The 14229-nt window shown below is 37.3% G+C and overlaps 1 protein-coding gene across 1 annotated transcript in view; it reads right to left on the bottom strand.

Moving 5' to 3' along the window:
• LOC140242974 (contactin-2-like) overlaps window positions 1–14229 on the bottom strand; it is a 60651-nt gene that overhangs the window by 30975 nt on the left and 15447 nt on the right. Inside the window, exons 2-6 of the mRNA XM_072322719.1 lie at window positions 12022–12129; window positions 10743–11030; window positions 10136–10234; window positions 1458–1673; window positions 614–719 (exon numbers count right to left, since the gene is read on the bottom strand). Of these exons, the coding sequence (XP_072178820.1) occupies window positions 614–719; window positions 1458–1673; window positions 10136–10234; window positions 10743–11030; window positions 12022–12079 (767 nt within the window). The 5' untranslated portion in view covers window positions 12080–12129. The remainder of the gene's footprint in view (window positions 1–613; window positions 720–1457; window positions 1674–10135; window positions 10235–10742; window positions 11031–12021; window positions 12130–14229) is intronic.

Here is a 14229-nt window from a genome sequence, read left to right as displayed (position 1 = left end):
TTAATGATAATCATATCATATGGACTGGTCTTGAGGGGATATTTATTGCCTGAACTCGAATTGTCTTGCCCGAGTCAAAGACGATATTGGAACAAATTTGGGCCTGATCCGATTAGGCAAGATCGTTCGAGGAAGAAACTAGAGCTCAGAGCTTAGTTCACCATCAGATGCCATTTCCAGTTGCAAGTCCAGCAAGTGTCGGATAAGTGTCAAAGCAGTCTGACAAGTGTTGAGTTTATCCAATGTGGGTTAGACTTGTGTTGTGTGACTATCAGGGGTGTCCAACTGACGTCCTATGACAGTCTGTTGAGTTTCCGATGATTTAACAGTCATCAGACAGGTTAACTTGAGTCTTGTTCTGGGGATAATTTGGCATTGGTATCACCCTTGGTGAGCCTTAATGCGAGTCTCTCGACCTTGTCCCATCAGATTTCATCGCAAATTATCGGGAACACCTACATTTTTGTCACAATTATCCCTGTCTTTTGATAAATCTAATGATAATGACTGCTTGTTTTAATGCAGTACAGAATGACTTTCCTCTTGCTACTGCTTACAGATTTGAGTGATTGCTTTCACAATCACCACTTCATTGTACTGATCTCAGTATTACCTGCCAAAGAAGAAGCACTCAAATGTGACACTCTCTCCCACAAGGGCATTGGCATCCTCTGGTTTGTTCTCTTCATCGATGCGAACGTCTGTATTTGGGTTGGAGACTGTAACATAACCAGGACAAAAGCATACATGAACATCATAAGAGTGACATTTCAAAACAATGTGAAATACTTGTCAACTGTAAAGATTTTAATTGCAGGGATTTCAATGACCTCCATATTCTCAACATTGATTTCCGGATTTTATTTTTTAAACCTTTTTATTTCATTCTTTTCCCCCCACAGACACAGTTATCAACCAGCCTTCATTTCATCTTTTTTGTATCTGTGACACTGCATAACAAAAACGTTGTATGGACTGCTTATCTGAGTTTGGCTTCTGGACATTTCATGAAAGAGTAAACCTGTCTAGACCTAAGTTTGGAAGAAAAAAAAAATAAATAACAGGAGTATGCTGAACAGATATTTTAGATTCTATTTTTTGATTTTGATTTTGATCATGGTTTACAATTTGGTAATCTAGGGCCACTTCTCATCATATTACTGTATGATGGTAACATCAGGCCCCCCCAAAAACACAAAATTTTCATGTAAGCAAGAAAGACACACACACACTCACAAATATGTGCACAGAGTGGGAGAGCGGATGTAAAATAGATTTGTTTTCAGAGTTGTTATTGTATCAGATGCATTGTATTAGATGTAAAATGGATTTGTTTTCAGAGTAGGTGGTGTTGTTTTTAAAAATCAAAGAAGTTTGTGGATACAAGCTGTCTGATGAACAAGGGGAGATTATTCCACAGCTTTGATGCGAGGGATGAGAACTGATGTAAGGCTCACCTGTGGTGGTGGTGACCACTGTTTCTGGGCTTATTCTACCTCCAGAGCTGGCATCAGAAGCAATATCGCTTGTCACAGTGCATCTGTACGAGCCGTCGTCGGTGGCTAACGCGTAGGCAAAGCAGAGTCTACCATCATCCATGATGCGGATTCGGGAGTTCGTCGAAATCGGGGTAAAGATTTGGCTCTTCATTTTGGTCCAACTTGCAATAATGCCTGTTGAGAAAAGACAGTCATTATTCAATTAATTTCTTTCTAGTACATATTGTTAAGATACAATAAATCCAATTAAACAGCGAAAAAGCCTTCCTGTTGATGAGATGACAAAACACAAACTAGAGTGTCAAAGTTTTGACACTATTGGAACATGATCCCTAACTGATAATGTGATTTCAGAATCCACAGAATATCGATAGCAGGTAATCTTTTCTCGCACTTAATCTGGTGTGAATTACACATAACAGGGCTGCATTTATGCCACAGCATTGCTGTCGGTTAATACACTGTACCTGCAGAATGGATTCTAGGAGGACAGCTAATATAACATGGGGAATCTGAATGCATTGCTAACAAGCAGAGTTACAGAAAGGTTTCAATTTGGATGCTTTGAATATTATCATGAAGACTTTGTCTTGGCATTGAATGTCTGGCTCTGGGCAAGCAGTGCTTACATGTATACCAAATTACTTCTAATACTAAGAGAAGTATGACATAGACTGGTTAGCAATGTAGACATCATTAACTTTGCTACTTTTTGTAACACAATGAATGTCATAATGATGTATTTATCTATGCACTGCTCCCCTCTCTCTCTCTACATTCTGTGAGTGGGTATGAAACTCAAATTGTGTATTAACTCAAAATGTGTAATTGCCGCATTTGCAAATATTTAGCTGGATAAACCAATAAACCAATAAACCTGAGAGTAGACTTACAGCTGGAATTAGAAGTAGAGAGGATCAGATTATGTATAGGTCCTGTTTTTCAAACAAACATCTATGTCATTATTGTGATAGACATCACAGAGAGAGAGAGAGAGAGAGAGATGATGATGATGATAATGATAATAATAATAATAATAATAATAATAATAATAATAATAATAATAATAATAATAATAATAATAATAATAATAATAATAATAATAATAATAATAATAATAACAATAATGATAATAATTGCAATGATAATAACTCACAAAAATAAGTTACAGATGGACATATATGGACACATCAGGATGTTAACTGGGTTAGGATATCACTTTAATAAAACTGAAAGTTGTTCAGGAGAGTGGAGCTACCAAGCTGATATAAACACTGCAAGACATAACATCCTCTGTCTGCTGTGCTTTTACTACTCTACCAAGAATCTATTCGGATCTTTCTAAATCTATTGTTCAAATGTTTCTGGTTCGTAGTCTAATAGATATTTTTCTTCTAGAGTTCTCTGTAGACCAACTGATACATTTTTTTTTCATATATCATGAGTACTTGGTTTGACTCTATGTCTACAAATAGGTTCATGAAAATCAAAACTGTCTTCAGAGTAGAAAAAGAAAAGTCATGGAAAGGCTTTTCTACTAATATTTTGTCTGGCTAAAAGACTTGCAGACCACATAATCTGCCCACAAATATAAGAGATCCCAGAATACACTTCTCACACTATTTATGAACCTTTGAAAGAATGTCATCTCAACAACAAGATTTCAACAAAAAAAAAAAAATCAAATTTGAAAAAGTCACTCTGAAGAGAGTTCTAAGCAAAACAATATTTGATAATGTTATCATGGATTAATAACTCATACAGAACAGTATTATTTCAAGTTTCACTTCAAGAGATTATATCAGTGCAAATACAAGATGAGAAGCAAAAAGCAATGAAGTCGAAAACACCTCCAAGAATGAAGATATGATGAACTGCTGATTAAATGCTTTACTGTAACAGGTAAATGCAGTCTTCAAGATACATTCTCAGAGATAGAAGTATAAATGGCATTGCTTTGATCTAATGCCTACAGCCTGTGAGTACTTGGACAAGATGCCCAAAATATACGTTACGGCTCAGTCTCTTCACGTGCAAAGGGGCAGGGAATGAAAGATGAGAAATTGAAGAAAGAGAGAGACACACACATACACACAGACAGACACATACAGATAGAGATACAGAGAGATAGACAGGTATAGGTAGATACAATGTATAGCGAGGAAGATATAAACAGACAGACAGACAGACATACAGATACAGAGAGGCAGATATAGATATAGAGAGACAGACAGAGACAGACAGACAGACAGGTAAAAGAAAGCACAAATAGTCCTTTTCTTGCATTCAACATAGAGAAAGGATAGATGTGATATGGCTATGTTCTAGGACGCAAGGAATGACAAATGATGCTCGTTTCTAATTTTGCTGCAAAAGATTCCGATATTATAAAGACAGCAAGGAGCTGAAAATGCAATCAATGCTGACTGAATTTGGTGGTACAGCCATGACCTCCATGACAGGGATCAAAGAAGATTTGCTATGTTCTGAATTTGTGTACCTCTCCAGCCAAAGAAACAATGGAAATCAGCCAGGAATGATCCCTATGTTGGTATTGGTCCGTCATGGATAGATAAAATCTTCTTGCATACATCATGCATACTGTAATTGATTGAGCCAGCACTGGTGAGAAAGATATCAGTATGTTACATAATTAAGACCAATCTGCAGCAGCTACTCTGAATACCAAGTTGGGATCCAATGATTAAGGGCCCTAAACAGGCCTCAGTCATTCTTATTTATGATATGCAGATGAAGAGTGCAGGCTTTGGGGACAAATAGCTATCAGGACCAAACACAAAGTGGCAAAGGGATTAGGTGCCTCTCATTCATAAGGCAGCTACAGTATTGGAAACTTTCAGTTAAACAACAACCAATGGCTGTGGATGTGCATTCCAACCAAGGTTATGACAGTTGCTACATTTTCAAACTGCATACTTCATTAGCCTATTGATGTAACTGGGCTTTGACATTTCAAACATTAAGTGCCTTGGAGAAGTGCGCTCCTAATGCATTTAATGGCACTTCTTTCATAATCACATTTGTTTATGCAAGGTGAAATGAATTCCTTGAACTGACACAGACAACTACTCATGCTGCAGATTAAAACGGAAAGTGGAAATCAGATAAAGATAACTTAATGATACTGGTTGGCCCTGAAAAATAAAACACATGTGACAGCTTTGCATAAAACTGTTCAATTAAAGATGATTGGTAGGTTGGTTCTAAAGACTAATATCTGTTTGATGTCCTTCTACAAAGTAAAATTTGTGACTGTGACCATAAAGATAATGGTGGATTTTTTTTTTCATCAATTTTTGACTTCACATAAAACAAGACATGAAGAACTCTTCAATAAGGCCTGTCTGCCTCTTGTGGATGTGAATTTAAGCCTATGTGACAACTGACCATAGAAAAGTCATACAGCCAGTCCAATTCACAACACTAACAAATGCTGTGAAATTTTCAGAACCTAAAACACTGTACACGCTGATGCATGCTATCTTAGTAAGATGCTTGTATCAGTACCAAATAGATAACTTTGGTTGGGCTTGCTTTCTTATGCATTAAGTTGCAGCCAAACTTTGATGGAGTACAGCAAATTTTGTACAAATGGGATGAATAGCAAGGATAAATTGAATACCACATGGTAATCAAATTACATTGTGTATGCTTATTTCTACTTAGATATAGAGCAGCATTGTACTTCATCAGTGATAATTCTGGCTTGGCACTGCCAGTGTAAAGCCAGGTGAGAGAATTGTTTGATCAGGGTACGGCAAGCACACACACATTTTAACTCTGAGGGGGGTGCTGTGACATAGCGGATAAGACTCCCAACTCCAAGTAGGAGGACCCAAGTTTGATTCCTGCCCAGTGCTTACATCCTTGGACAAGATGTTTTTACCCAACCCACCACATCCCTCTTGAACCAGGTGCAAAAATCTGTACCTGGTTACACTAGGGTAATAAAAATAGAAGGGTCCTCTGGTAGAGCTGTGGCAACATGATGAAATGGCTACGAACAAGAAACTGCCTCCACAACTATGACCAGTAGTAATACTTAATGTTTACTTATCATTACATACACCATTCATAATGTATGATTTTTTTCAAATGTTTTTGATTCCAAAGCAAGCCACACTACCAGCCCATCCCATACATTCATACAAGTTATGACATGAAGAAAATACTCAGTTATTTCAGGTTTCTTTATTTTCTCTTTCAGGGGGGGGGGGGGGGGGTGGGGGGGAGAAAGAGGAACAGAGAAAAAAGACTACGACAGTAATTATGGCTTACTAAGATCACAGAAATGTTACCTCAAAGAGAGGATAAAAAGAGAGTTGGAAAACAAATTTATTAAAAGTGATCATTGTAGTATACAATTACAATTATTAAGAGAAATGATGAACAAAACAGACAAGAAAGCAATAAACAACTAAGAATGAAAACTGCAACAACATAACACATATCATACATGAATAAAAATAATACAAAACAGAAACAAAGAACAAAAACTGGGGAAGAACACTTTTCATTACCAAAATTACATGTAAACTAAATGTCCACAAAAATTGCAAAAAAGAAGGGAAAAAAAAGAGAAAAACAACGAGCAAGACCAGTGTTATTCAAAAAGAACTGACAGAAGAAGAAAAATTGAAGGAAGGGATACCTTTGTTAGAATCTAAAATGAAATATGGGGGCGGGGGGATATAATCAAAACTGTCTGATATTTTGTTTTCATTTTCCCCTCACAGTTACGATGAAAGGCTTTTATTACCCTTTTTGTTGTGGATTTTAAAACTGAACAAAAAAAAAGCTTTCCTATGTATTACCTGTCATTCAAAGGTAATGTATGGCACCATATACATATATGAACCACACCATATATATAAGTGTATTTTGCGGCGTGTCTATTCTCCCAAAGTTTGCCAGCTGACCCACAGTTACAAAAAGATTGCCTCACATAAATGTGCTGTAACAGTATTTTGTATGAAGGGTGGGATTTTCTTTTTCCATTCAATCAAACTAATTCCTGACAGTGAATTTAATCACTCACAAAATTGCCTTCCTAGTCCCCATTCACAAAGTACCATACTTGTGAAAAAAAATGGCATTGATACTTATATGAACACTACTGATGGAGACAAGTTGTTTGCGGTACACTGATATGAAGCTACAGCAAGCTGTATTCAATTCTAGCTTCAAGCAATGGTGCTGAACATTGTTTTAGCAATATACACAATGTAAGACACTGTGATGATGTGGAATGAATTCACAATGTCCTCCTATCTACACACAATGCTCTATGATAATGGCTGGGGAAGACTCAACTGTAGATTTGCTATCAAAACAAAAAACAGAACTATCTACTTGGCAAATCACAAATCAGGTTTTGTCACTGATGCGTTTTCATTAATACAAGATTGAAGCTTCTACAAGCAAACATTAATCCAATATGATATTGCATCCATTCTTCGTCAAAAAAAAAAAAAAAATTATGATATTAAGTGAAAGAGGCTGTTAAGCCATAGTTGGTATCAAAATGCATAGGAAATACATTTGTGACAGATGACAGATGAGGAATTAAAGTGTCACAGAAATTCCTTCAAGTGTTCTTTAACTTATCTCTTCCGAGAAAGACTTGCTCTATGAAAAGTTGTGTGTTTAATTGAAAGTTACATCAGACAGGTACATAATGATTCTCGATAATCAACCAGCAATTCTTGCTTCTAATGGTGGGCTTTTTGTGTGCAACTCTCTAGACCAATCACTGACAACTTACTGTAGCTTGGCGTGACATCTTTTACTCATCAATATAAAAGATATCCTCACATAGGCCATGTGACTTTTTGATGAATACACTTCAATGTGCCAGGAATCTCTACTAGGGAAACATATTTCCAATATAGGTGTATTCTACTCAGTCAAGTTTCCTGTATATTTCAAACAGGAATATTACAGAGAAGAAGTGCAAACTTCTTTGAAGCTCAAAGAGGCTTCCATTAAACAATATATCATGTCATTGTTGCTACAGGAAAGCGTGCCTTGGGTGGCTTTTCTGTTTACTGGTTTTATTGTTGACAAAAGAGAAAATAACCTCTCATAAAATGTAATGACCCTTCTTCCTTGACAATTAAGCTTGAAGTATTCTTTGAAGCTGACATGGTCCATTTCACTTCGACTGGAAGAGTCTGTATTACATACAATTATACCAATCATTATAGACAAGGTTTAAATTCAGACAATATTACATTGAAAATCATGAATGGTTAGTGCTGGTGTAAATGATATCACTTTTGCCAGCATCCATGCATGTGGAGTTTGTGCTATAATTGACTGGATGCATGGAAACTCACACTCTTTATGCATTGATAAACATTACTAGTATGTTTATAAAGATCAGGTCTTTAGAACAAGCTTCTATTTGGAAGCTAGCACTGCAGTCCATATCCAACCAGGTGCTATCACTGCCTACATTGTATATTAGGATCAGAAGCATGAAGTATAGTCACTGACCATGCGATATGGTATGTAGACAGGAGAAAAGAAAGAAAGAAAGAAAAAAAGAAAGAAAGAAAGAAAGAAAGAGAGAGAGAAAGAAAGAAAGAAAGAAAGAGAGAGAGAGACCTGCATAGCACAAAAAAAACATATTGTCATCGAGAGTTCAAACAAAGATGGAAAATCTTGTCAGGATTTCATCACATTGTACAAGTACACACCCTCTCTGTACCAGGGACATTGGACAGCGTGTACAATGCTATAGGTTTTCTGTGCCAATCAAAACTCAAAGCACACAGAATGTTAATAGCATCAAAAAGTCTTATTTTCCATTAATTGAGTTGTATGCCCTCTCGGGTAAAGACAACTTGAACAGGTTGCTTTCATATATCTAATGCAAAATATATGAAGGTGAGTTTTCTCTGAAAAGAGCATACACATTCAGGTTCAGAATGTGTTATTCATGAATCGTACAGGTTTGGACAAATTTTTCTCTACATTAACTGTACTATTTGTGTATGTAGGTCAACTCAGTAAAGTAGAAATAATCAGAGTGAGACAGACTGCGAGGAAAGAGAAGTATGAATGTCATGGGAGGGGAGTAGAGTGGTGAATGACGATGAACAAACTCTAAAAATCTGTCAGACAAACTGTGATGTTAGTCGTCTAGTGAGGAGATGCATGATGCATCATGGTACAAAGAACAGACAAGGACTTCTTGTACAAACCCTCTGTTTACAGCACGGAACCATTCAGTGGTCCACGGTCCACCAAAATGGGGGGAAAAAAAGGAAGAAAAAAAAAGGGTGCATCCGAGATGAAAAGTGTAATGGGTGCAGAGGAAAAAATAAATAAACAAATAAAACTCAAGAACTTTCCCTCTGGATATTACATGAAGAATAAAACATAATGCATATCATCACATTGTTTTATAACCTTTCCACTATTGAAGTAAGGATACCTCTTCTGTCTTCATGATATTTGCACAGTGAAGGCTTTCAGTATTCACTCAGGTACACACGCTCAATACATTTTTTTTTTTTTTTGACATATTGTTCTCTGGACCGCAGGTGACAAAATCCATCCCAGAATTGATAGAGCTCAAACTAGTTTCAGACTCTACCCTTTGAGCAGATAACATGGAAAACAGAGAGAAGCTAGTGCACACACAATCATATGATGTTGTCCCAGACTGACATAACATAAAGAATAATTGACTGAATAAAATGAATCCAGGGAAGGATCTCAGTATCCTGTATACTTCAAACATAATATGCCTGAAGATGACTTCACATGATGAAATTGGTAAGATATAATGGACAAATTGAAGTGTTATTCCTAGAAAATGGATGTAGACAAATTCTACACAATCACTAAACACAATCAAAAAGAATTTAATTCACCCATAGCCCGTAGAACAAGGAATACCATTTTACAGAAGTATATATTTAATAATAATAACATATGTAACTTACATTGTGCCAAATCCACTCTGTAGAGTGTTCAAGGCACATATATCTAAATGTGACGCAAATTTTGATTGATATTAACATACATTCCACGATCAGCTCCTAATGGCCAATCGTGGTGTGCTTACCAGATTGCATGACAATAGGAACACAGCATTACAAGTAAGGCTAATTGATTGACCATTAATACAGGCTAAATTTAAAGAATTACCTCATATTAATGCCAAAAATTAATCAGTGATGGTATACTTTAGGTAATTAGCAATCAATTTCATCCAGTAGGCTCCCGATGGATGACCAGGTGTCAAGCAATCAAATCCAGGAGCCAAGTAATGGACAGTCAAAATTTTTCAGCAGCCCACCTGTTTCACAGGTGTGACATCCCCCTTGGAAGATTCCATAGTCATGATTCAGATTTTCTTCGGTACAATATCATATCATTGCCCCATTTTATCAAAAGATAAAATCAAATATAAATTTCTTTAGCACACATGCTACCATAGACTTATGATAGAAATCAACTATATAATCAATTATAACTCTTCATAAAACAGGGCCCAGATGAAGCTGGTTGCTAATCACTAAAATTTACCAACACTGCAAATTGAATGTGTATAGAGGAGAGGAAAGTGAGTGTGGACTGCAGAGTGAGGGCAGTCTTCATACCTGGGAAATGAGCAGGTGGATTGCAACTCAGGCATTGCCCTTCATCAACTGTGAGCACCTCATTAAAGGTTTCAGTTGGGTTGGAGTAGCTCTCTACATCTGCAACAAATTAAAGAGACAACAGCACAAATCAAGATATAGTGAGTGGCTTGCATGTTAACTTACAGCCTGACAGAGCAGCCATTCCCTATGACTGTCTTCATGTAGCGCCCTCTATAGTTTCTTTCATTTCAGTGTCAAGCAGCTGAATAAATCTGCCCATGCATGTACCATACTCTTGAATATTCAGTATCTGGTGCCTTGCATACAGTAGTAATTAATAACTGGGGAACAAATGGCTGGTTCATCACTGTTCATAAACTTGAATGCATGATATAGTTAATTTCTGAAAGTATCATGTGCAACAAAAGTGACATAAAATGGTCTCAAATGGTCATTGATGGCTCTGTTGCAAAGAAGTTTTAGCTGTAATCAAATGCAAATTGTAAAAAAATAAAAATAAAATAAATACAAATTACAAGGTAAGATATGCTAGGTTTTGATTATCAGAAGCTGAGTTGGACTCATGATTATAACATTTTGGGGGATAGAATTGACAAAGCCTTACATGCAATGGTGAGTCTGGCAGGCAAGCTGCGTACTTCACCCACATTGTTGGACACATAGCACACATACAACCCCTCGTCCCCTGGCCGCTCAGGATCACTGATGGTCAGCGTGCTGCTGATACTCAGCCGGCTATTCGTCGCCATGCTCAGCTCCACATCATTGAATGTCCAGCCGTAGGTCAGCGGCTCATCCCCATCTGCCCGGCATTGTAGCTGGACATTCTGGAGGTTGGCGGAGCTGTCGAAGACAGTGTCTGTCGGCTGTAGTGTCAAGATTGGACCAGTGGCTGTAGGGAGAGGTAAAGTCAGACAGGACCGTCAACCTTTGCATGTGGTGTAATATATATGAAGTCTTATTGTAGTAATGTATCTGCAATGCCTACAACGGTACACGCCACTGATGCACAAAGTACGTTGGTGAGCACGTCTGAGAAAAAAACAGCACCATTACACCTGAAAGCATTAGATAACCACAGCAGCTAAGACTTAAAGCCAAAACATGACACTGGAAGCTATCTGGCAATATCTCGCAAATAAAACAAGTAGTTCCTTTTACTCAGTTTGAAATCATGTTGGAGCCCGAGGAGATATGCTATGCTAAAATGACAACACCCAATCAAGACCAACATATTTTTCTAAAAAATGACAACTAACATGCCCATTTTTTATGTGGCTTAGAAATAATTTAGTCTTGAACTGTGAACTAGCTTCTTGCAATCATATCCATGTCAGAGTTTTTAGCAGAAATGGACGTGGTTATGCTTCCTGTGACAAGAATACACAAAATTCATATTTCTCCTTACTTACTTATTGATCAAACTTTACAGGGAGTTTAGAGTAGCACTGTGGACTCCATGGACTTGATAAGTTGAACTCATAATAATAATAATAATAGCTGGTTTTTATATAGCCCATTTCACACTTGTTAAGTATCTCAATGCGCTTTACGGACTCATCACCAATGACAAGCTACAACGAGCCTCAATTAACAATGTGATGTTGGTTAATGTTGACCTTGATCTGGCACAGGTGTAAGGATCAGGCATCGGATGCCAGTCAAGTACTCTACTGTTCTACAGGCATTCTTATAATGGAGAACAATAACTGCACATGTAAAACAAAATTTGTCTCATTGTGTCTAGTCAGTGTGCAGGTCTATGGACTGACTGGAAAGCAATGCAAGTATAGACACTTGTAGGGGTTATCCAGTACTGGAATTTAATATTACTTTGCAGGCTTGACCGAAGATTTTGCATGAAACTGGTTCTCTGAGCTTACCTGCATCGACTCTGACCCACATCAAGGCGGCAAGAAACAGGCACACGTAAGACAGCATCCTGGCCAATCTTTGAATTTCCTATCTCTTCTTGTCCAATGTTAGCAGATCTGTCGAGTGGAACAATGATACAAATGAAAACAATAAAAGTGGAAATCCTGCGTCAATTAAGAGTGATTCAGCTCATAGGTGATGATCTAGCTCTCTGCAAAAACAGAGTTGGGAAAAATTAACCTTATTATCATTATCAATAAAAGTAGCAGCAGTAGTGCCAAATAGTTGTAGCAGTTGCATATCAGTATCATTTGTCATGATTGCAATAAAACAATTTTGCAGGACACATACAAAAGTATGTCTTTCTCCTAACTTAATCATAGAAATAGAATGACATCTTCCCTTCAATAACTGGTGTATTCTGATGGCAGCGAGGTGAACAAGCAAAATACAAGAAGTGATGATGAAAAGTGTGCAATGAGAGTTCATATAAATTGGCACAGGATTAATAGAGAGATATAGGTTTTTATACATGTAGCAATAGTGTAAGGGGGCCCCCAGTAGGCTTGACAGAGATTTGGCATGAATTGAGAGTGATGGGTAAGATTAACGTTTTTCAGTTGTAATGATGCCAACCCAAACTTGGAGATTGGAGCCACTGAAAGCTGTCAAACCAGAAATTTTCATGTGCATGAAATTTTCACAAATTTTTTGGAGGAGCCAAGATTCATGAAAGTAAAATGCATGTGAAAGTGTTTGTTTACTCAATGGATTGAATGCCAGTGGCAAATTATGAAAGTTTCATGCTGTAGACAGACTCTTTCCTATTCAATAAGTGGGAAACGTAACTTTTCACATGACAGAAAATGAATGACAATCATTTGAAATTTGTCTCAACTGGAGGAAATTCCTAAATTACTTCTCTTCTTACGCTACTAAAATTGCACACTGGTAGCAAAGAGAGATTCTCTCCATCAGAACTATTCAAACATGCACACACAAAAAAGAACAACAATACTAAATCGACGTGAAAATACATGGCTATGCACAGCTAGGTCTAAGGTTGCTCTATTCTTGCTCTCATGTTGCTCATGTTTCTACATTACAAGTTGTACTAGTATTCTAAGAGAGGCTCAAAAGTAACTGTTCAAACATAAATATGAAAGCATGGATCTGCCATGAAAGCAAAGAATGCAATGCAGATGCTGGATATGTTTTCATCTGATATGTGACCCGCTACAACAAAAGGATCCTAAAGTCGCTGACGGGTGAGTCGAGAAAATCAAGTTTGAAGTCAGATCACCAAAATCTGTCAGAACGTTCGGATTTCTGTTTTAACATAATTTTGTAGTCTAATTTATCTTCTATCATCTGCCAAAATTTCGAAGCTAAATGATCAAAGGAAAGGCCTGAAAATAGCATTTTTCTGGGCCATGCTTGGCTCGCCCGTCAGCGACTTTAGGATCCTTTTGTTGTAGCGGGACACATATATCTAGATCTACACAAATAAAAAGTGTGGCAAGTATATGACATGCAGTCTGATGTCTGGTGATTTCACAGTATTATCTTAGAGAGATAGATTGGATAAACCGCTTGAAGACCATCACCTCAAAATAACATGACATTACATATGTCTGTGGTACTGAGGGAGTTAAATGATAAGTGTGAGACGACCAATCCGTTGCAGGTTCTAGAAGCAAGTCCTATACACAGTGAAACCCCGTTATAACGAGTTCAGTTATAACAAGGAACCGCTTATAACGAGGTGATCGCGTCGGTCCCGTTTTCCTTTGCGTGTAAACCTATGGCAGAACGAATCGGTTATAACGAGTTCGGTTATAACGAGATTCCGGTTATAACGAGGACAATTTCGGTGCATCATGACAAAGAAAAACATAGGCAATTTGATCGGATATAACGAGGTTCCATTTCTTGACTAAATTGCCGCTTTCAAACACGCGACAAACGAAACATTGAAAACTGAATTCACGCTATCCACGTCTTTTTCCCATTTTGCAGAGAACCATTCCTTCCATGTTTTCTTCTAAACCACGCGATAAGACACAGGAATGCCTTCCGATGTTCCTACTAAATTATTAACATAATCATTCGCTTTTCTTTTTCGCGAGATACGCGTACGTGATATTAGGTCAGATCACAGCGCAACGAGAAAAAAAAAAGATAACGCATCCAAAAACTTTCCATGTAGCGACACT

This window comes from Diadema setosum, chromosome 2, assembly GCF_964275005.1.
Source record: "Diadema setosum chromosome 2, eeDiaSeto1, whole genome shotgun sequence".
Taxonomy (NCBI): domain Eukaryota; kingdom Metazoa; phylum Echinodermata; class Echinoidea; order Diadematoida; family Diadematidae; genus Diadema; species Diadema setosum.
The sequence above is the reverse complement of the archived record's forward strand: the minus strand, read 5'-3'. Positions and strand labels throughout refer to the sequence as shown.